At 31.2% G+C, this 24,538-nt stretch overlaps 2 protein-coding genes and 1 long non-coding RNA gene across 14 annotated transcripts in view; 1 reads left to right on the top strand and 2 right to left on the bottom strand.

Moving 5' to 3' along the window:
• Positions 1-6,669, bottom strand: part of LOC126869691 (uncharacterized) — an 86,045-nt gene extending 79,376 nt beyond the window's left edge. The window contains exon 1 of the long non-coding RNA XR_007690971.1: positions 6,169-6,669. This is a non-coding gene — a long non-coding RNA (uncharacterized LOC126869691). The remainder of the gene's footprint in view (positions 1-6,168) is intronic.
• The window catches only part of LOC126869687 (trace amine-associated receptor 9), a 106,808-nt gene extending 93,995 nt beyond the window's left edge, over positions 1-12,813 (top strand). For 11 of the 12 annotated variants that reach the window (XM_050626542.1, XM_050626538.1, XM_050626540.1 and 8 more), the window contains 2 exons: positions 6,676-6,804; positions 9,301-12,813. In XM_050626542.1, coding sequence (XP_050482499.1) covers positions 6,676-6,803 — 128 coding nt within the window. In that variant the 3' untranslated portion in view covers position 6,804; positions 9,301-12,813. The remainder of the gene's footprint in view (positions 1-6,675; positions 6,805-9,300) is intronic. The other variant, XR_007690970.1, reaches the window with a different exon arrangement.
• Positions 12,814-16,167: 3,354 nt separating this feature from the next.
• LOC126869686 (leishmanolysin-like peptidase) overlaps positions 16,168-24,538 on the bottom strand; it is a 219,130-nt gene continuing 210,759 nt past the window's right edge. The window contains exons 8-15 of the mRNA XM_050626536.1: positions 24,302-24,505; positions 22,213-22,438; positions 21,700-21,893; positions 21,346-21,478; positions 21,058-21,217; positions 20,612-20,778; positions 20,260-20,379; positions 16,168-19,907 (exon numbers count right to left, since the gene is read on the bottom strand). Coding sequence (XP_050482493.1) covers positions 19,752-19,907; positions 20,260-20,379; positions 20,612-20,778; positions 21,058-21,217; positions 21,346-21,478; positions 21,700-21,893; positions 22,213-22,438; positions 24,302-24,505 — 1,360 coding nt within the window. The 3' untranslated portion in view covers positions 16,168-19,751. The remainder of the gene's footprint in view (positions 19,908-20,259; positions 20,380-20,611; positions 20,779-21,057; positions 21,218-21,345; positions 21,479-21,699; positions 21,894-22,212; positions 22,439-24,301; positions 24,506-24,538) is intronic.

The following is a 24,538-nucleotide window of genomic DNA, read 5'->3' as shown; positions in this document are numbered from 1 at the left end:
TGTATAAACATTCGCAGTTTACTAACAATGACCTTTAACAATAATTTAATTATAATTGATTCGATTGTGACCAATCAATGAAAGAAGATATTTAAAAAATGACTCTTTTTCTTATTTAATTTCTTGTTAAGCGTGAAAGATAAATACGATGCAACTATACGATGCTAAGAAATGGCAGCACAATCCATATATTTAATGTTTTCATAATTTTCACCTTAACAAATTTGTCCATATTTCATCTTTTAAGAACACTATTGTATAGCACGATGTATTACCCCGGCATAAAATGTTAAGAGAAAAAATTTCGTTTAACTACATACTTATACTACGTTCATAATAACCACAAATATAAGAGGAGCGTAAATTAATGCGACAGAAAGATGAAACATAATTCAACGATCGTAATAAGTATACAGACTGTAACCATTTTCATAACACCGTAGGTAATAACTTTAGTAAAATTTGAAAATAAAATTCTCAAAATGTGACGGTAAAAAGACATACGTCGTTAATTAAATAAATCTTATACATACAAAGCGACGATACTTGACGTTCTTACGTGTCTACGAGCAAACTTATTGCACAATCTGACACATCCTTCGCGTAATACTCGAAATCTTCTTTCAGATAGTTCATTTGATATAGTCTTTGGTGCGGAAGATGGTGCTGCAAATTTGTTTATTCATGCGTCAGCTAAATCAACATAATCTTCATCTTCCATTCAATCTCCGTTTTATAAATCCTATTTCAGTTTTTTGGCTTTTTCCATTTCTCCGCGGGTCTGAATATTTGCATTTCCTTTCGCAAATCGTGGAAGTAATACGCAAAGCCATCTGCTCTGTCTAGAGAGAGAAAAAGATTAAACCTCTTTTCATCTGTAAAAATAACTTTTCGCCATTCCTCTCTCCAATGAATCCGTTATTGTGAGAACTGTTGCTAAACACCTGATGCTTCTGCTACTTGTCTCGCATACGAAGAAAGATTCGAGAGTTTTGTTGAAATAGAACCTTCGCCGCGAGAAATTATTGCGACGGCCCGTGCTATTCCTTTTGCCGCGCGTTTCCAGGCTTTTTAATAAATCGCGAATTAGTTTACAGCTCCACGAGGGAAGCTTTTAATCGCAAAGGAAATATGTGTTAGCGACTACGAATTTCTGGGGATTTTTTAAAAAGAAATTAGGCCACGGCTATTTTCCCTTCGTACAATTTATGATAATTACTTTCATAACCGTGCACAATTTATTCGGAACCTGGCGTATTTGTGGTTCTTTGGCTTTCAATCGTGTTTTTATCTGCACGTTGTGCTCTGTTCCGGCGTTTCGTGAATATAATTCTGAAGATAAATTAATGTTAAAAATAATAAAATTTCAAATGCAACTATTTGTGGACAGGCTTGAAAACTTTTAGTGATTTGGAAAGAAGCTAGTTGCAATGTTCACGGAAGCTGAACGTACTAGTAAAAACATGATTGAACCATGTAAAACCATATATATATATGTTATCTAATCATCCTGAAAATTTAAAATATAATATTTTTCATTTGTTTGTGGCTAGAAAAAGCATGCTTGTGAATATGACCAAATTAAATGTCGAGTGGTCCGTTCATAAGACACTTTCTTAAACAACGAAAATACTTCATGTTCTAAAAATTTCTGAATAACGTTCAATGATCTTCAAACGCAGCGACAAAATTGACATTGTATTTAAAATTCACTCAATAATCGATGAATTCATGCGTATGAAAGTGTTCATGGCACTGAATGGCATTTTAAATTTATGGACGATTTGTATTTTACCACAGAGCGTTTTTACATATACGGCATAAATCTGTCTGTACCGTTTAACCTCTTCATTTAGCGCATTCAAAATTGCTTTACATACACATTCATGCGATTTGGACTTACTTCTACCATATTTATGACGAATTCACAGTTATTTTTAATTTTCCAAGTGAATTAATATTTATATAATTTCTAATGTTTATAAATATTGTTTATTGTTAATAAATAATTGTCTGTTCTTACCTAAAGATATGTCGTATATTCAAAAGTAACGTAATTGTTATTTTCGTGTTCGTAATTTATCGCCAAGTTAATTAATTCGAAATTACTAATTTCATTGTTTGGGATATCGTATTGCATTTAAATAATAGAGCTTCGCGTACTCAAACCCGCAATACGATACATTCAATTATGATAGTTTTGATACTGTATCGATATTCAAATCCATACACAGCAATTCTGTATACACGTATACGAGCACTATTACAATTCATGTTTACACGTATGAAAATAAAAATTCATTTGGCGTGAAACAAACAAAATGAAGTTTGCCTCGCTAATAGACAATAATAAATATGATATAATAATGGTAGTGATTGATTTAAGAAATATCTTATATTAAATATTTCAGAAAAGTATAATTGATAACAGCGTTTCTGATGTTTTAAGGCTGTAAATATTAAGCATAAAAGTTTAAATTAAAGGTTACAAGAAGATTAAATTTAATTTTAATTTGAATTAAAAGTTAGAAAAATAAAAATCGATAAAGTTTTATATAGTTCACTTTTTCTTCTTCAAAGAGATTTCAATTTATTTCTTGTTGTATTTAAACTGATATATTAATTATCTGTATTTTAACTGTTCTAATAATTGAAGCATATGCGGCAGCATATACATATTCCCAAAACTTAATTTATTGTTAACGTTTAGTTAGTAATATAGATACTTCGTGACTCAGAATCAGTTTTAAATACGTAAATGTCTGGATTGAATAATGCATTTTATGGAAAAGACATCCATGTTCGGTGGTTAAATGGAACTGATTGTTATCAGACCGCTGTAAATCTTCGTTTATGGACGGTGCACGAGAGAACACAGTCAACTCCAGTAATGGATGCTATTAAAAGGCTGGCTCATGTTACTGTAATTAGCTCGAAACATTGATCACATTAAAGCGCTCTTGATTCTTCAAAAAAGATTAGAGTCTGTAACAGTCTAACATTCTTTCATCTATAATTTTTTGAACACCTAAAAGTTCGGACTCCTCCCTTTTGTTAAAAACTACGTAATTTATGGTGTTGAATTAAGTAACGAGAAAATTACTTATATCTTTGAACATCGCAAAATAATACTTTTTTGTTTATTATAAATATTGTAATAATGAAATATACTATAAATTATATATGCGTCTATTTAACGCTAAATGTAATACTGCTGTTTTGAGTTTGTTAACATAATCAAAATTGTTTCCTTATTTTGTTTTACATATACCATATTATGAAATGTATCATATTTAACATGAAATGAAACGTAGATAATATAATTTTATTGATATAACATTTACAAAATATTCCAAATTTTTAATTTAATTTATTACAGTAAATATTAAATATTAATTTATACACAGCTATCGCGTTAAAATTATTTCTAGATCTCATTTTAGATGTACATTATGAAAATAATAATTTATTCCACTTGTAGTTTCATAAACATGAATATATAAATACATTTAATGTATGAATCATGTCACAGGAATAAACACAAATAAATGTTATCCGCATTAATTCCACGCGAATAATCATCTACAAAGGAGATATCTACAAAATTTATTGCAGTTCTATAAAATGCCGTAAGATGCATAAATATAAATTTGTATAACCTTGATAGTTTTCCAATAAAACACGATACTCACATTTTCAGATAATATTACATGTATTGAACAGTTCTCGATAAATCATGCGGGAAAGCAAATAATGTGTATAGAATAAGGCTATAATTTTATTCGTCTGACATCTCCGAAACTTTCCTAGACAGAAAGTACATACATAGTTCTTATAAGTTATTTATTATCTTCTATGTATACTTTCTGAGAGAAATAATTTTGAATATATCGTTGCATTAATTCAGTAATAAAACATGAATCATTATACAATAATAATAAATCTTTTAAATAAAGAGACTCTTCACAGGGAGAGATAATTAGTCTTTGTACGCTCGAATATGTTCTACATACACACCAGGTTCCACTAAAATTCAAAATTTTTTGTTGTGTGACGTTGCTTGTTAGCCGGCTGAGTTTCATCATGGTATAGGAAGATGTTTGAAACTGTTTTTTTTTATTTTTAATTGTCCAACTTACCAATTGAATTCCACTCGTTAGCAACGCACCGATAACAAATAATTCCTCGTTTTAATAGCAAATTACCACAACTCACATACCATTATCAGTATGTCATTCTAATCCTGATGAAGCTGTCCGCAATGCCGACGAAACGTCAGAACGTGTCCCCCAAAAAGAGGACGTGTCCCTACACCACGAATTCTCAATTTTAGTGATCGTGATAATCATCGAATAGGATCATAAGAATTATTTTATAACGAAATATGCTATTTTACAAAAATATCCAAACAGATAAATAGACAAAAATCACATTTCTTAGCCTCGTTATCTCAAACTAACTATAGATCATGTTAATACGTCGCGAGGATTTTATTTAGCTGCTGAAGTAACTTTTAACTTCTTCGCATAGAATATTCTAACTTTATACGATATTCGGTGAAATTTTAATTTAGTAAGGAAAACCTTGTTATAGAACGTGGAGACTTTCGTGACTGATCGTATGTCATTTACCATTTCAATTGCTCAATTATGACTGTTGGAGTACAACGATATTAATCGCATACAGATGAGGTGATTGATCGAACGGATTCTTCCCTTCGTTGCCCAGCGATATCTCCACTAGCGTGCGTTCGTGAGATGTACCGCGGCGGCTGGCGCGTGCATGCTCTTTCGAGAATTCTGCGGAAGAAGCGTAAGGATATGGATGGAACATTGGGCACGTCGAGAAGCTACTAGAAGGTTTCGTGGCACATGTGACGCCACACAGACATCTACACAGGTCACACTCATTACTGCATAGAGAGTGGGGTTCTTAACTAACATCGGCACCAACAAATCCGATGGTCCCGTGCGCTAGACTCAACCATCCTTACCTTTCCTCCGACACAGCATCGTCTCCCAAGACAGTACTGATTTTACATCCTTCGAACGGTCAACATCCTTTAACCGGGTAAACACACCCACAGATCAGTCACTCACTCATCTCGTACATACGCACCAGCGTAACTGCCTTCGTTATAAGTTGTTGGAATAAACGGTGAAATATAACTTACTCTACTGTGTCATATTCATTTAACCACCTCTGTTATCTTAACCGAAACAGGGGAACGACTACTTCGCGGCGTCGATTCACCGAATCGTAGCGAGAATTTACGCCTCTCGCTGACGCGTTTTCCTCGCGACCGCGTCTCTCCGCGAACGGTCGTAACAGCTACTCTTGCAGGATTTGTTCGCCGTACGAATTCCTCTTAATATCATTGTCCACTTTTATTTCTCATATATGAACAAAGTAAATCTTCGTATACGATTCTCGTTGAAAAAACCAGGGATTTGTGTATTTCGCAGCGCAAGTTCAAAAGATCGTTTAATCAATCCGAACTATCAACTCACCGCTGAAACGTTTGCTCTATGAGTCTGGTGAAATACGTCTGACTCGTGCACGCACCAGTGGTCCCAGATATCGCACTTTCATCTTGCTTTTATTTTATTTCGGTTATCGTACACATTCGTGTGTACAGACGGTTGAAAAATTTTATCCTTTTTAAGTACGGATAATGTATCGTGCGACGTGCAATTCAATTCGAATTTTACGAGGTCGTAAATTCCACTTGTTCGTTGAACTCGGTATCGCTCGTCACATTTTTTACGTTTGAATGGTCTCACGTGTTTCCCAATGTTCTCGCGGTAATTTAATGCGCTCCGGACCGTTTTGCTAATTTTCATTGCGGGTTGATGAATTAATTAAGATGTCCTATTTGAGACAGTTGGAGAATATACAAGTTGGTCCGTAACTCGTGGCACGAATATGGTCAGGGAGATTCCTTGACGATATATATGGGCTCGAAATAAGATGAAAATGAAGGATAAACGAAATTGCCTCGAAAACATGATTTTTGAGAAAATCGAATTGGAAAAATGACGCGAATTTACTTAGTTTCCAGCTAGACAGGAGGGGTAATCGACAGAAAGGTTATTCTACGAAAATAAGTCGAAAATGTAGGATTAAATCTTTTCTACATCTTATAAGTCTCGCCCATTTTTTAAACACCCTGTATATCTATCACGGATTGAAATTGTTCAGGAAGTGGTTGAGGTACCGTACATACACTGTAACTAGAGTTAGCGAAACCGCGTCGATATAAAACTTTTATTTCAATTGAATTGGATGATATCGAAATCTTATTATCACTGTACGAGATGAAGAAATATTGCTTTTATATTTGACGTTGCCAAAACTGATGATATAAATATGAAACGTCTTTGTCCGAGTGGAAATGCCTATTACCGTTCCATATCTGAAATAACAATCTAATATAATATAAATCTGTAATAATAATAAAAACAATAACGTAAATCAATTTTTACAATGCTTCAGAACAGAATACTATACGTATATTCATGTACAATAATCTGACGTACCGATCAATTGCGGAAGAAGGTAAAATTTCTCTCAATTTAGAAAGCAGAATTACATTGTTCTATTGGTCAAAAGATATATAAATTGTGTAATAGTATTACAATTTATTACATGTTATTTCGATACGTTGGTTTGCAGGTTTAGAGCGTTGCTCAATAGACCGATTTTCGATGGCTCGGTGTTCCTCTTCGTCATTAGCCAATACACCGCCACCACTTCCTTGGGAGACCGGACATGTCCTACATAATGATGCTACGCCTACGTGAGGTATGCACATGGTATTTAATATACACGCATCCTCTCATATAGTGCACACGACTACAATCTACAACAAGGACAATAAATTTGTTGTAATACAATAATAAAACATAGGAGATAGCAAGAAGATGAAGTTATCAAATAACGTAGTATGAAGTCAGACTAATTCAGAATACAAAGTTTCATTTAACTTTGAGTCTCCAGACGATTTCGAGAGTCTGTTAACGAGCTTACTTACTACTGAAAAGTAGAATATCGAATTGACGTTAATGTGTTCGTGCAAATGGTGGTACCAACTGATTATAGCTTAAGGGTTCCGTTGAACTTCGATCCTCAAGTTGTGAAAATTCTATATTTATGTATATTACATCGCGTATTTTGTTTTTTTTTTTTTTTTAATTTACATTTTACAATTTGTCCAGTAGGATATTTGGTAAAATATTATAGCTTAGTGATATAGTAATATAGCATGTGGATGGCTACCCCCCAGTGGGATACCATCTTCGAATTTGATTAATTTATTTCTTTAGTGTGGTGAGTGTTTGTATGTTAGGTTATGTCCTTTGTGAGATCTGTTGGGTGCTTCCTTTTTAGTCTTCTTTTTATGTTTGTTGCGCCGACCGTTTCCTCTGCCAGCCGGTTCAGCTATTCTTTCTCTGTACCTTCTTGCACTTCTGTTAATCTCCTCCTTGACCGTTGGTATTCCCAGGTCTTTCCGAATGTCCTCGTTTCTAACGTACGTTTGCTATTGTTCTGAGTATTTTAGATTGCATTGCCTCTATTTTGGTTGTATGGCTCATTGCTGCTGTTCCCCATAGTGCTATTCCGTATGTCCAGATTGGTTTTATGATCATTTTATATATTTTTAGTTTGTTTTCTATGCTTAGTTTGGATTTTCGACTTGTTAGCCAGTACATTTGTCTCCTTGCCATCTGTATTTTGTCTATTGATTACATCGCGTGAGATGGTCTCACGCTTCGGCTGGGTAATCGGGGGGAGTCCAACTTCCCAAACCGCGACAAACACATTTCACACATCCACAACGGCTCTGCAAGTAAACCTCACTCGGTTTTGAGAAATCGACGAAGGACCTCCGATTCAACACATCTCAGAAGCAGATCGACGATGCGAAGAACACTTCAGAGCTCACGTCCTACGCACCAGCGAAGGACGATACATCGTCGGCCTCCCATTGAACGACCAGCTCCCATCGCTTGGATCCTCCAAAGCGCTAGCGATGAAACGATTCGCATCACTCAACCGCCGATTCCAACGCGTCAAACGCTTTAAAGCCGACTATCGAGCGGTATTACAAGACTACCTGGATCGGGGACACATGTCAAGAATCAGTACCGATAACGCCGACGATAGCGGGTATTATCTACCACACCACGGCGTAATCAAGGCATCGAGCGAAACAACCAAACTCCGTGTCGTATTAGATGGATCGGCGGCGAGCAACACCGGAGTTTCGTTAAACGATACACTCTATACAGGTCTCAAACTACAAGAAGATCTGTTCGATATCCTTCTTAGATTCCGCCTTCACCAGTATGTATTCACCACATGTACTTTCGTACGTCCGCGGGCAGACGCGATCTCGAAGAAGCGCGCCAACGGGAGTTGTAAATTCCCGTTACGATTTGACTAATCAACGCCACGAATCGTTCGATACCTTATTTCTTGTGGGATAATAAGGGTGGTTGATTGAATATAACACTGCTATTAACAGGTTATTACATATTTGACTGATACAACAACTTCAATGTAATACAAGATTGCGTATGTGAAATGACAACCAAGAACGAGTACAACCTGAGACTCCTTTCGTGTCGACGACGGTGATGATGTATCTTCTGTCGATTGACTGCCTTCGACTTGTAGATTCTGCTTGACTTCTTACTCTTGCTGTTCCTTGCACTGTCCTTTGACTCGAGTTGATGTAGTCTGACTGATGAGCTTTAACTGTTACTTGAATGTTACTGTGGAACGAGTCTAGAGCGCAAGTAGAAGAAGTTGAGTTGACCCTCCTGATATCGTAGAAGAAGTGAATTTCGTTCTTATGTGATTACGAAGGAAAGCTCGGTATGGGTATGCCCTTTGAACGAAGAACGGTATGTAACAATAAAGTTCGTTAAAAACACGAAGGAAATCAATCTTAGGATAAGGTAGGTTTTAAGTAAATGTTTCAATGAAATATTTACTTAAAAAACAAGAAATACTAAAAAATAAATAGCAAATATATATTTAAAAAGTATGGGTAACAGTTTTTCTGCAAACTCGTCAACTTTTCTATCGAAAGAAAAATAGGATTGAATAAGAGAAACTGGATTGAAGGAACGCAACAGGGTTAAACTCAACATATGCAGCGTGGAAAAATGTTCTATTATATCAGTTTGCCTCTGAAACAATTCACTCTGTTACTCGCTATACGCTAAAATTATTTCTATTAGAACGTTGTATCTCAGTAGAATGATACGATTAATTAGAATTTTATATTTGCAGTTAGGGATGCCGCCACGCAGACGGAGGACATAGGATCTCCAACGCATGCTAGTTAGTATAGCGTGGCGGCAGAATGGCACCCCGTGATTCACTACGCTGGAATTGAACAGTCATCCCATCGCCAATATTTCCGAAATAACTCGTCTTCGTCGATAATGGAATATTCGTTGCAGGAAGAAAGGTTGCGGCACGAACACACTGCGCAAATCCGACGTAATCGCCGATATTATTTGGAAAATACGCGCTTCAAAAGCGTGCCGGATTTGATTCGAGACCTCGAATCCAGTTGACGCATTTATCTGAAATACTAAACACGTTATCGAAGATAGGCATAACGTGCGATAAATAACGATACAGAATTGATGTTCGTCGACGAACACAGTACGATTTCCTACTAATCAAAGATTTAAGACTTTTTATTATAGATTAACGATATTTAACCGAAAGATGCAAGGCGTACTGTCTTGGAAGTTAAGAATACGATTTTTCATAATTTGAATTAAAATGTAAGTACATGTCTGTAGTATTAAAATATAAAATATAATAATAAACTTAAGTGAATTATATAAAATTATTATATACTTTCAATGCTTCTCTATGATTTCAGAGTAAAAGCAAAAGATTCCTTGGTATCACTAACAATTAGTGTTCATTAATAATTAGTGCATCATTAACGATTGTCTGTTATACGGTATCGTTTCAATTTAAAGGCATTTCGCTGAAATATATGCCTGTAATTTTTTGGCCGAAATACCATATATTTATAATAACCGCACAAATTATAGGTATAAAATAGTATTTAAGAAGTTGCAATAATTACTATGTTTAATTTACCTGTTATAATGTTTCTTTTCTTTTTTAAACTATACTGTTATGATAATTGAATGAAGCAATTGTTTCAGAAAAGTTTATCAAATATGGAGTAACTTAAATGGGATATTTATGTAGATAGCTATGTATAGCCTTACACTAATTTGATTGATATTTACCATATTTGTTAAGTTTGTTTATTGTTATATAGGTCTTAATATTGGATCACGTGTAACATTTCTTTAGAGATATTAAAATTTAACTTTTCCTGGAGTACTAACAGTATTCTATTGTACTACACATTATATTATATATTTTAAATCTGGTACAATAATACAGATATATTTTCTCCACATATTGTCGTGGTTATTAAAATCATTATAGTTATTGTTGTCGTTACTGTTGTTACTATTACTATGCATCGTGCGGCAATAAATTGTAATCTTCTGACCATTTGTGAATAGAGTGTGTTTTCAACGAATAGAAGTAGCCATTCGTGTGAACAAAATTTGACTACATAAAAGACAAAAAAGTGATAAGAATTAAATAAAGAAAATGGCAGATATGAATACTTTACAATTGTTATATCATTTACAAAATAGACGATTCAGGGACTGTAATATAAGCTTGAGAAATTGTTATTAATAAACGTCTCTTCACAAAACAAAATTCCTAGATCATAAACATAACCGTATGATGTTGGATAGAAACATAATAGTATCTCTGTGTACGTCAATATTATATCCAGCAACGCAACGCTGTATACTGTATAATATAAGTATTTTATAAGCAAATGAAGAGTGATGAGAAGAAACTATCATAAAATTGCAAAATTGCACATAGACACAGTTTAGTGTTTGGTTGACAGATACGCTATAACTAAATAAAGAAGATCGATGTAATGTAGTTTTGTTTTTAGTTTTAATTATCATATAAATTTATATGAAACAAATGGGGAAATCTTATTGACCGGACATCTTGTACATTTTGCATTATTTTTAATTTCTAGTACAAGAGTTTATTTTTATCTGAATATTATATTGAACAATTAATAGGTAAACTTACTGAAGATATTCACTTGGACTCCAGATTAACTTGGAAATTTACTATAATATTTCCTGTAGGCATTTATAAAAGTAACTATAAATACTTGTTGTTGTAACACAAGTTGTACACGTAGTAAAGTAGAAATCGTACCATGTTGTACAATATTACACTAATTATATACATTTTTAACAACCTTTTTTCAAATTTAAATTCATTTGCAACATAATATTTATAGATTATATATACATAAATGTCAATATATGTACATGTATACATGTACGCTATTTATGCAATGTATTCCGAATGCGTTATGATAATGCAAAACTTAATACATCGTACGATGGTCAACTTTTTCGTTAAGTTTCTAAGCTGTTTGTGAGTGTTAGTATTTTTATACTAAACGTAACACTTTTATATAAGTTTCGTTCACACAAATCAGATTGATCCAGTTATTTGAGTTTATGTTTGAATTTATGAAAGTCGAGTTATAATTTGAAGTTACTTTGTTTCCGTTGTTTGCTCAAATTACTGAAATTGCAATTGGTACTTCTTTCAAAGAGAGCAATTTGCAACTTAAAGTACTCAAGGAACTTGTTCGCAAAACTTGAAGGGATGTTTTAAATCACATTGATAAAATAACAAATTTGTAGTAATGTGTCTAAAATTACTAAGTTATAAATAAATTGAATTCGAGTAACTGGGCTAGTCTACACGAGAGGCTTTAGATCAATATTATATCTCATTATTTATTTCTTCATTTCAGTATGTACCATACAACGCATTTGTTCATAAATTTTATTATGTACCGCGTGGATGCAACATTACTCTCTTTTTATTCGTTAAACAATTACCGATAACTGCTTGCTTTTACGTACAATACAAATGGAGAACGTAACAGCTACCGCATTTAATTGGGAATATTTTACTGAACAAAATATTGCAAGAAAAATAACCGTACGATGTACATTAATCTTCCAATATGCTACGATACATCAACGTATGTAAGGTTGAATTGGTGTTGTTAATGTTGAGAGATGATAAGAGCGAAACACTGCCTGTTGGCTTGCCAACAACGTGAAAGCTCCTGTATACCGATGAAATGAAACATTTGACGTTGCCTCGAGCACAAATAGCTCCTTATCAAATAGGGCACAAATCATTTTTGTATCGAATAAGCGAACGCGTATCAATTTTAAGTACTCAGAACTTAGTGTAGGAACGACTAGAGAAACGCTAAAATGCCAGTTAGATAAAACATTTCTAATAGCGGGAATAATGATTTTTTAGTCATCAATTTACTAAAATGATTGCCTTAACCGAAAAAATTTTTTGTGTATTGGTAACAGACATATTACATTGTAACCGATCTATACCGAGGAAGAAATTTAATTACATTTCTTAGATCTTTTATTTTGGTTTTAGAACTTTTTAAATTCGACGAAAACATAATTTGTGATACTCTTAATTTATTTTAATAAAACATATTGTAGTATTTTCAATTTAAAAGCAGATTTATTATTTTAGCTTTCATTAAATTATTGCATTTTGTACTCTCTTATTTTATTTATTATAGTACTATTTATTATCATCTAAATATTAATTATTTATTCATTCATATACATATTTATAATAACATATTATTATTATTATTATTATTATATCAAAAATATTGGCACTACGTTAAAGTAGCGTTTTATCTATAAATTGTTATGCAATTGGAATATAATAGTTATGACTTCCTCAATATAAATTGATGAGATTGTCAAGTGAACGCATGCGATTGTTGACTAACATGTATGAATACATGTGCGTAACTTGTACAAATATAATTATATATGCTATGATTTTTCTTATAGTAATAATAAGAAAATTTCTAACAGTTATATAATAACAAAGAAAAAGTGATTGCAAGCCGATAAATACTTTCATTGTCAGTATTGTATGATATACACTGCACTATTGTTCACGAGTTTTATGACGCTGAATCATGCGAGAAGTGAAAAAAAAATAATATTTCACACAAAAATAAATGAAAAATGACAAGAAACAGTAAAATAGATTGTTGATATATAATATAATTCTTGGAATATGTATAAAGATGAATAAATTATCATTAACTGTATTCATCGTTCTCTATTTATTGATAGTATTTTATTTCGTGTTTTATAAAATTTCATAAATCCATTTTGTCTTTGTTTAGTACTTAAATAACATTGCCTTATCCTGAAATCTTTCATAGCAATAATGTCTACCCGTTTGATAATTTTATTAAAAATTTTCTAAACGTTTATGTAATTAAACTTATGGATAATAGTGCAAGTATATAGCAGATACATTATCGACTATTATAATAACATATTATATATATTATATATATTATTATATATATTGCCAGAATAGCATTGATTAGAATTAATAAATTCAATGGAACTAAATTAATTTTGACGAAGGATAAAATGGTCGACCGACAAATATTAGCTACTAAATTATTTTCGCTTTAATATTACATAGAGATATTGTTCAAACGCCTATTAACACTTATTTCGTATTGTGTGATAAATATTAACGTCCCGTAATTATAATATTTCATTAGATACCACGAAACATACTCATATACTGAAGAGTAAAGGAATATTTTTTCCAACATTATATTGAATTATGTGTGATTTTCAACAAGTTTCAACGTATGGGTTGAAGGAGACTGTTTTCATTACGATTACAGATTGTACGAATTATACAATATATATAGAAAGTATTTCAACATCTACTTTTTATTGTAATGTCGTAACTTGAAGCGAATATTGGTACTTTTAAACATAAATGATAATTCTTTATTTTATCTCATATAATTAAATATCTCATTAAGTGTAAATATGGAAGTATATTGTTCAATTGTTTAAAATATACGAAATTCCACGATATATAAGTAGTAGAAAGACTTAAAACATTTATAAAATTGATACATTAAATTGATGTATATAAATGAATGAATGAATAGTAGATACTCTGCTTCTGTTCATAAAGTTTCATAAAGTCTAAATGGATATTTCATATTTTCCTTGGGAAACAATTTTGTTATATGTGGATATAAAAAAATTCTGGATTTCGACAATTATTATCCTATTATTAATAGATACATTGTATGCGAATATTTAATATTGGGGACAAAATATTAAGTATTTTTTGGTGATTGACTGCAATTAGTTTATTCGTAAGATCATAGATGAACAAATATTTGTTTAACTACCAAGCTTCACTCTTAATTATTTCATCAAAATATGTACTAATATTTGCATTGGACGCATAACTTCTAACAAAAATCGATGATGTATAAATACTTTTTATATTCACTGTATATATATATTCATGAGAAATATGTATTTGTCAATAAACAATCAATTAGTATGTTATGTCGATGAGTCGAGTTGTACATATATTTATAATATTATAAAATATATACATACATATATATATAGGATAATAAGAAAATTATGTATAAGGAGTTTATGAATTCTAATAAGTATTTGCATGATACAATTAAGAAAACAGTAAACATTTGATTGTATTATTTGACACCTTTTTCCTTAATTAATATCCAGATTGTTAAGCAAATATGTTATGACTTTTTAGTCTTTTACATAACGTTCAAGAAATATAAAGTAATGCAACATCGAGTTACTTGGCATTGTTATTAATGTTGTTTAAAGGATAGTAATTATTTCGAATGCAAGCTTGTCTTGATATGATTTTTATTTAAATAATAGTACAAATTTTCACGCATAGGTCCATTATGATTTGGTTGACTGACTTTTTAAAACTGTTTAACTTTTCATGACTCGTATTTAACGAAATTGAAAAGTATGAAGAATTTATAATAAAATACATACTGATAAATTTCAGAATTAATGATCTAATCATGTTTTCACTAAAACGATAAACAAATAATTATATATCATTAATAGAACTACATTACATAATTCTTTAGTGATGATTCAATAGGATATTATACTCTATGATGGAATAATATTCCAAGATAAAAATAGTATAAAATACACAGTAGAAAAGTACAAATAGAAGGGACATTAGTAATCCATGTAACGCATTGAACGAATAAACTCACATATTGGTTCACATCTGAGATCGGATTTAATTAATTACTTTTAAAATATTCGTGTCATATTAAAATTTTTTATGAACGAATTTTTTAAAAGTCCCTTTTTTGTAATTAAATTACAATTCAATTTGATGATATACAAACAGTAAGAATCCTTATATAACAATAATAGAGGAAACAATATTGAATCCCAATAAACATACACGTTATTTCCTTACAATCATGGCACACTTACATAATGATAGGCTTAAATCAATGAAATTATATTATAGTACATTCGATGCAATATGTAAAATAATACATAAATTTTATAACATGTAAATTTGAAAAGGAAAACACTTTAAAAAAGAGACACAGGACAAACTAAAATATAAATCAATTTGCTGAATAATATTGTCTTTTGCTTCTATCATAAAGGTACATTTTCTACGCGTCTCATCATACATATAATGTTACGTGCTTTGATTTCTACTGCTGCTTAAAATCCTTTATGACATAATTCGTTTACCCTTTCTCATTATCTTCTACGTTATCATAATTTCTATCGTAGCTTCTTACTTGACCGTAACATTTCGTTTTGTGCGAAATATCTTTCTTTTCTCTTCCCTGTCTTCTAAACAGACACGTATTTCACACAGAAGGTAAGAACGTTTTCGTAATCTGAAAATAGAGTGGCGCATTTACAATTAAAGCGATTGATCGCAGAGGATAAATGTGATAAGTCTATTTTTGCAGATTTCCTCCCCAAAATAATAAAATAATTGATAGAATTGATATCATCCAATGATACTTTGTACAAAATTAATGACATTTCCAATATTACAACAATCGATATGTCCTTTCAGGAGGATAGACAAAATACAAATTTAATTCAAGAATCAGATTTAAAAATGTCCTTCGTAACTCAAACTGTCACTTTATTTTACACGTACAAATGAAATGGTTTTATTATTTTAAAATTACTATTGTACTAAAAAGACAAGAAACTAAAAAAATGTAATTTATACATATATCACGTTCTTCCCCTGTACTTTTCTGTTGTCGCATACAACAATCTACTTTTATATTAGATAATCAGATAAAGATTTTACAGCGGTATTTCTAACTTTTAATAGATTTTATGGTACATATATCTTATAGGTCCTGTGAACGCTCTCACACGCAGTATATGCTTTCACATTCTTTCATAATAATTATTAATTGGGCCTTGTAATGTTATTAAAACGTATTTAGTCTCGTTCTGCATTATTTGTATAATATTCCGCACTTAACATTCATTATGTTAGAAAAGCGTAAATTTGTTATTCAGTCGTTGGTGTCGTTATTATACACCGAACAACGGTGCTATTTTCTTAACACACAATATCGTTTAATTTAATTCTTTCATAGCGATATTTTATTTGATAGCTTTAAGAATGCAATTTTTAATAACAGAAAGAGCTCTATCCTTTCTTGCCTTTCATTAAAAACGATGGACATTTTCGTACATTTTCTCAATTAACTAGTTACAATCGATTCACTAATAACAATATTTATTTACGAAAGTTAATTAAATGATCATACCTGAGTTAAATTTTTGTTCAAAGAATATTGCTGGAGAAAAAGAAATAGTAAAAATTATTTTTCAATTTGAAAACGAATTTAATCCACAGAATAAATATACAGAATACGTTTTTTCAAATTGAACATCGATATGAAAGAATTAATATGATGATCTTAAAAATTCGGCAAAAAGTAATAAGCTAAATAATTTCACAATTATGTTACAAATTGTTAAATACATCAAGAGGAATTTTATTACATTAATTTCTGAAATTATCGTTACTTGCTTTGGAATGTATAGGAAAACAATTACTAAGTTTCACCACATTAATACTGCCACAACTGCAGCTCCGAGAAAAATAATTTGATAGATAAGTACACTTTGCATAATCTCTTCTGTAAACTGTGAGAGCTTTTAACGTGATGAAGCAATATGTTTTTATATCTACAAGTATATTAACTTTCTAAGTCTTTTGTAATTAATTATTTAATAATTTACATGTTATTAATTGTTCTGAACTTGAAATCTTTTGTGGAATGTTAAAATTTCTTTGTAACGTGTACAAAATGTTCATGTTTCATGCATAGATATAATATAAAGAAACAATTCGCATAATTGTTTTCTCGTGAATATATATTCTTTCATGTTCATAAAAATTCTTCTGTTTTCTTATTTATTAAATACGTAGTCGTAAAATATTTACAGCTTACTCTCTAGCGCTTATTTCTTAGAAATGTCATTTACGTTTATTGATATTTTTATAAACGCACAGCACTTTCAGAACAACCTACCGCGAGACGTTCTTATTTCTTGCTGAATTCTCTCAATACCTTTCCTATACTTAAGGATATGATATTTATTATAATCTAACTATAAAAACAAAACTCGTATCATCTTTCTTTAATTGTATAAAAATTAAATTCGTTTTTCAGTATCGCCCAATTCTTTAGGTATTGCAAATGCTATAAAACGAATTCAAATGCAGGAATAGAAAATAAACAACAAATATACAGATATGTATGTATAATACTAATTATCAAATTTGAAATTTATATTAGAAGTTCGATGTTAAACAACGTAACTTTGCTTTGTAATAACACTTTGTAATAACACGTCTAAGCTTTGTAATTACAGTTAAACGTTTTTATAATTTGTAACTGAAATTATTTCCGAGGTAACAATAAGAAATTATAGCAAGGAGTTTATTGTTTAACCCTTATTCACTTTCTGATGTAAAATGTACTACAATTGCATGGTTTTTACACAAAAAATGATTAAATAAGAGAATAAAAAATATTCCGTGATGAATTTCATATTGTAGCATTAATTAATACTACAAAGTACATAAAATATGTAAATGTATTAAAACTTAGATATTTTAAGAAATACAACTGTGTATGTATATTACAAGCTTTTATAAATGATTGAATGTTACCATACAACAACAGTCATTTTATCTCATAAAAAAATTGGTTAAAATTCAATTTATGTAACTCTGCATCCATAAAAAAGAATATGGTCGCTATATTATACTTGTACTTCTAAATTAACAATAAAATATGATTCTTGTGAGTACATAAAAGATGAATAAGGGTTACCAAGATATTTTACACATATTACTAAATAATAACATAACTAAAGCTGTTATATAAATGAAAACAGGTAATATATTGGCACTTATACAGATATTTTGATACTTTCAGATGTAATCATTCGTCTCTATTTAGTACTAACTGACATTGAATGACTGTTATTAACAATTCATAAAAGAAGCAAAATTCCTAGATACTACACAGTACATTCAATGTGAAAAACCGTGATGTTCGTAGAAAAAGACGATAACAAAATGGGCGGCATAATTATCGTAAGTAATTATATATGTATAGGATGATCCACTTTTATCTCTATGTGATTTTATCTCAGAATGTATGTTAAATCGAGAGCAATTTTGTAGACTTTAAGATCTTAAAGGATTTCTATTATCAGTTTTTTCAATAAAGAAAAAGAACAACGCGATAAAATACATTTAATTATATGAACATTTTTAGAAGTCAAAAGTAATTAACTATTCCAAAACTCTAATAAATTCGGAGCCTAATATATGCAACTACACTGTCTAAAATACAGTAGGTCATAGTTGGAGGTATTTAATTCTCTTTGATATTATGTGACTCAAAAGAAACATTGTACTCTATGAAAGCAAAAATAACATTATACATTTGCATACTTTTGTACTTTGTCAATAAATATATAAATCTTATATTTTTAAAATCCGACGAAGAGTAAATGAGAACAATAAGATTAAATATTGAAAAGAGTTGGTTGATATCATATAAAATTGAAGTAATGTTATTGAATGATCATCTTATCTGTAGAGTCACATCTATCTTATACTCTCACTTCCTTATATTGTTGCTTTTCATATTAAAAATTATAGGTTTTGTTAACTCTTGAAATCCTTCATTTCCTTGCAATTCAACATATTTTCTGGGATAAACAGATACATCAAAAATAGATCAGCCTTTATATATTTATTACTATTGGCACTTAAAAAAATGCCTTGTCAAAATTTATCACTGTAATTATAAATACGTTTGCCATAAATGTAAAATACGAAATACCGTGAACATTAACCGTACGCGTGTGACGAACCTCTAAATTCGTACTTCTATATATTTTTATACGTCCAGAAATATAAAAATTATCGAGGAAATATTTCTTTTTACAATAAACTATTAAAATAGAATTGTCACCTCGGTTGATATTCGTATTATGAAACTATTACTTGGTTCCAAACATACTTCTATGTCGTTAAGCAAACACTTCGCATTTCGTAATTAAGAAGCGCTTTTTACACGACATTCTGATAGTACGTTATTATAATTCCTCGGTCTAGTTCTAATATTGATAAAAATATTACCTAGATCAGATGACACATCATCTAAAAACAAAGAAGTAAATTGAAACAACAAATAATGGGAAATTTGTAAGTGTCCCTGCAGACGCACAATGCAAAGTGTCTCTGTGATAATACGTCGCAGGTGGATGTTCATCTCCTGGCTTACAGTATTCGTGTTTTTCTTTCAGTTCCGCCTGTAAAAAAGAGACACATGAGGTATATACATATATATAGTATCTCTTTTAGTTGTAGGAAAGAATTGCTATACTTAAGGGATTAAGTATAATTGTTAAGGACGGTAACTGGGATGGTAAATTTTACTATACCAGGAATGATTGGGACCAGGAATATGTTTATTAAACATTTCCCATTTAGGATGGGAAACCTCCCATTTAGAACCTCAAATCAATTTGTAAAATTTCGTTTGTTCGTAGAACATCTTGCATAAATAAATTAAAAAAAAAAATTATTTTCGCTAATTTGTAAAATATATTTTGAGTTTAGGTGCGTAATATATATTTCATCTGGCACAACATTCCTTCTTACCTGACAGATATCTTTACATGGAGGACAAATTAGAGCTCCTTTATGAAGCCAACCATTTTGTATTATTCTGATAGTTATTTCTTGACCAGCATGATAACACGTGTATGTGTAATTTGCAACCTATACAATAAAATATGTTGAGGAGGATATAATTTATCGATCTTATAGTGTTAAATATTGTTACGAATATTTAACAGCCACAGTATAAAAAGTTAAAGTCAAGTGTATCGCGACAGAAAATTCGAAAGACCATCGATCTTTATGGTAGCTTATGATGGCGGCGGATATGAGCGGCTGGCGTATGTTAATAACAATATATAACACAAAATAAAAGTAGGTTTATGTCACTGACCATTATATGTAATCTACCAGCTTCACATTTATATTGATAACATCCGGAACCCCAATGCTGCCATTGCCGAGCTTGTTTGCAAGCCCTTTCTTCCCACATTTGGTTTGTATGATCGAAGCATCTTGAATGCGAGCCATACTTTTCCAGAGCAAAGTTTTTGTCTGGATCTGTTCAGAATTAATTCAATTAATAAAATTAATATATTCTACTATATACTATACCATTTATGTATATTATTTATGAATACTATTTATTCAACGTTACGTTATGAAAATTAACAATAAGCAGAACGTTTTAAAACGATAGCTTCTACTTTCATCTTAAACTTGAATATTTACGTAATTCGTTAAAATTTGTATTAATTCCAAAAACAAGTTTAACAAAAGCTAATGTTTTTTATATTATAACAGAATAGAATTTCCAGTATCATTTGCGATACAACTTACGAGGATTATTCTCTTCGTAGAGACAATGAGAGCCTCTAACTACTATGTTTCGAGCTCTCCATGTGAATTCCTGAATGTACGGACAATAATCTGCCAGAGATACTGAACCACCATAATATTGTTCCTCTCCAGCTGGTACGTGCGGGATAGAGTCAAAGTTCTAAGAAACAAAAGATCGATACAATACTATCTTTTATCCGTAAAAAATATACTCCGTAGATAGAGTGATATTTTATTAAAAAAAAATTTTTTTGCAGAATGGACGATTAAACGTAAGCAATTTCATACCTGGTACTTTTTAGGCAGAGGCAATGAATATTTAATTAGATTACACAACGCCACCGAACTTCGATCATCGGTACATTCGGTTTGCAACGGATCCTGTTTTACTTTGTTACAAAAGGGATGAATAGACTTCCCTCTAAAAAACAATAATCTGTTACATCAAAAATATTTAGTGTTTGATCATGAAAATACCTATAGAATAATTTTTTTTCATTTTTACATAGCATAGAGTTTGTGTTTATTGTATTCAATGTTTAATTATATTCATGAACCACTAAATGTTCTATAATATTTCTAGGTGGAATTATTCCATTAACTGTGAAGACGTATAATTAAACGTAACGTAAAGATACATACGATAGTCGCGAAGATTTCGAAGATATCCATTCCTTGCACGACTTCATCGAAAAATCGCAGCCAAGATTTTTCCCCCAACCCAGTTCTTGAGCCATTGAGTAATTTGCACTGTACCATCCAGTGTCTTCCATAAGGGCGAGGGTTATTCTCGAATAAACGGGATTTTGCGTATGTGTTCCTGTCATTGCTTCGTTCTAAAATGGTACAACGACAAAAGCACTACAAATCGATATAAATTCGATCTTTTGTAAAAAAAACTTAAATTTATTTCAGCATTATATAAATCAAATATTACTAGCCAGATGATTTCTTTAATAGTTCTCTAACGTTCCCAAAAAAATATTATTCTAAATCGCAATCGTAAAGACACAGTACATAAACACTGAAAATTGTACAATTCTAATATTTTGTAAAGCTGATCAAATTTTATTAAGATTAAAAGTAAATTAATTCTTGATTTTCTGCGATTCGTTGTTTATTGTTTTTATGATTCACCTTAAATTTTTAATTTACCTCGAAGACTCGTTTTTCCCAATGCGTCAGTGCCGTGCCATCCTCCCCCTGATCTTCTAATTCCGCACCTTCTAGTTCTGGACAATTGAAGTGAGCCTGAGCCTCAGCACGAACCCTCGGCGTGACTATCATCTGCATCGACCTTTCCACGTAACCACCGTGTACCTGCCAATATCGTCTAACGACCGTTTTGATCGTGTTTTCACTCCACTGATGCGTTTGTAATCTATATGCATATAACAGGATTAGCCAATATTATCAGTATAAAAATTCATTGACACCGTAGCAAAATGATAAAAGATACAACGATACAGCAAGGTATTTGAAATAAACATAAATATCTTAATTTCTATGATCAGTTTGACGATACTTAATGCGGAAATTATATTTTTATATTACAGACGTTTATTTCATCCATTAAATATCATGACGAACACATCATATATTATATATATAATAATATAATTATTATAATAATTATAATAATACGTATACATCTATATATATCTATATATATATATATATATAGATGTATACGTATATATATATATATATATATATATATATATATATATATATATATATATATAATAAGTATATAATGTATGTATATATATATAATAAGTATATAATGTATGTATATATATAATAAGATGTATATATATATATATATATATCTACGTGTTACATGTTTTCGTTCTGTGTATTTTTGCATCATTAAATTTCCCACAGATGCAAGGAAAGACATTCACAACGTGTTAATTAATTTTGTATGATTTAAGATATTATTGAAGATTCTACTTATAAGAAAAACTATATTTCCCCTAAGCAAATGTTTTTTCGAAACGTCGTTGGATCTATCAGTAGAAAAGGTCGTGTCGTGAACCCAGAGGATAGTATTCGTCATGTTGTAATGTTTAACGAGTTCTCACCCTTTTATTACCAGGGTCATACTTCCATAATCGCGTAGTCTACCTTTTCTAAAAAAGAAAAATATATCTCTCAAGAGCAGTTGGTTGCGGCAACATGGGAACTTTTAACAAATCGTAAGAATCCAGTTCCTCCGGCCTGTAAAACTTTAACAAAGCAGGAAAACGCTTACAAAATAAGCGCAATACAGGAGAATTTGTAGAAAAAGATCTCTTCAGATTATCAAGATATATCCTCACAGTGTCCATTGTACGTAGATAGACGTAAAACGTACGTACGAAGATCCACACAAAGAAGCTCAAATATGAGAGAATGAAAGCACGCAAGCTTACGGTCAGATGGATCGTGGATACAGAAGGGTAGACGATGGCAAAGAGAGAATGAGATCACTGCTAAGCTACGAGTCAATGTAAGAGAAACGCCAAAAGAGAAGAAGAAATGGCGAAGAGCAAGTAACGTGTTCGTCTGACAAGGCCGGAACCTGGTTCGTTACGGTTCGTCGATTTCGTTGGAACCAAGAATATCAGGAACACAAGGAATTTTCCAATTTTAAAGGCAGATACACCGGCTCAGTGTCAGGGGGCGAGAATATGCGAGAAAAAAGACTGGTTGCTGAAAAAGAAAGGAGAAAGACAAAGGGACATTATTGCGGGATGATGGATCGTTGAAGAAAGCGAGCTATTCCCTTCGACGCTAGTTAGACTCGCAGGAAACGGCTTTGTCATGTGATATGTGTATATATCTACATGGCAGATGATATATTATACTTTTATTGAAATCCTTCAAATATAACGATCCGATTATTACAAATAAATGTAATATATCATGGAGAAGATAACTTTATTTAACAACACGTAATCGTTTATTAGCTATGAAAGATAACTTTCATGAGGATAGAGATCCTTAAATTTCCCCCGAAATATCTTTAATAGAAAAAATGATGCTTTATTATGGAAATGACTATAGACCATCTTATCATATATTAATTTTCTACTACCATATCATAATATTAATTCTTCTTATATAAAAGATAACTTCTTTCTTTTTATTTCATCTTGTAAAAAATACTTCGGTCTTGGAAGAAATAAAGTACCAATAATTAATGAAATATTTCTGAAGCAGGAAATGGTAGTAGCGTAATAAAGCGACATATACTTACTTTTCGTTTAACATCGGTTTCCCTGTATCGCTTCTCCTTGGAGTTCTAGGCTCACCATTCTCATCTCGGTAGAAAGCGTATAAACTTACAGAGAATCCCAGTGCGTGTAATATCTCATGTTTCACCGTGCTTAATAATGTTTCTAGTTCCTGTGGCTTCGTGCTTATGCTATTCGGACACAAATTGGCGTGACCAGCTATCGGTCTGCAAAATATCAAATGAGATTCCGGTTGCATT

The sequence above is a fragment of the Bombus huntii genome, chromosome 9 (genome assembly GCF_024542735.1).
Source record: "Bombus huntii isolate Logan2020A chromosome 9, iyBomHunt1.1, whole genome shotgun sequence".
NCBI classification, from domain to species: Eukaryota; Metazoa; Arthropoda; class Insecta; order Hymenoptera; family Apidae; genus Bombus; species Bombus huntii.
The sequence above is the reverse complement of the archived record's forward strand: the minus strand, read 5'-3'. Positions and strand labels throughout refer to the sequence as shown.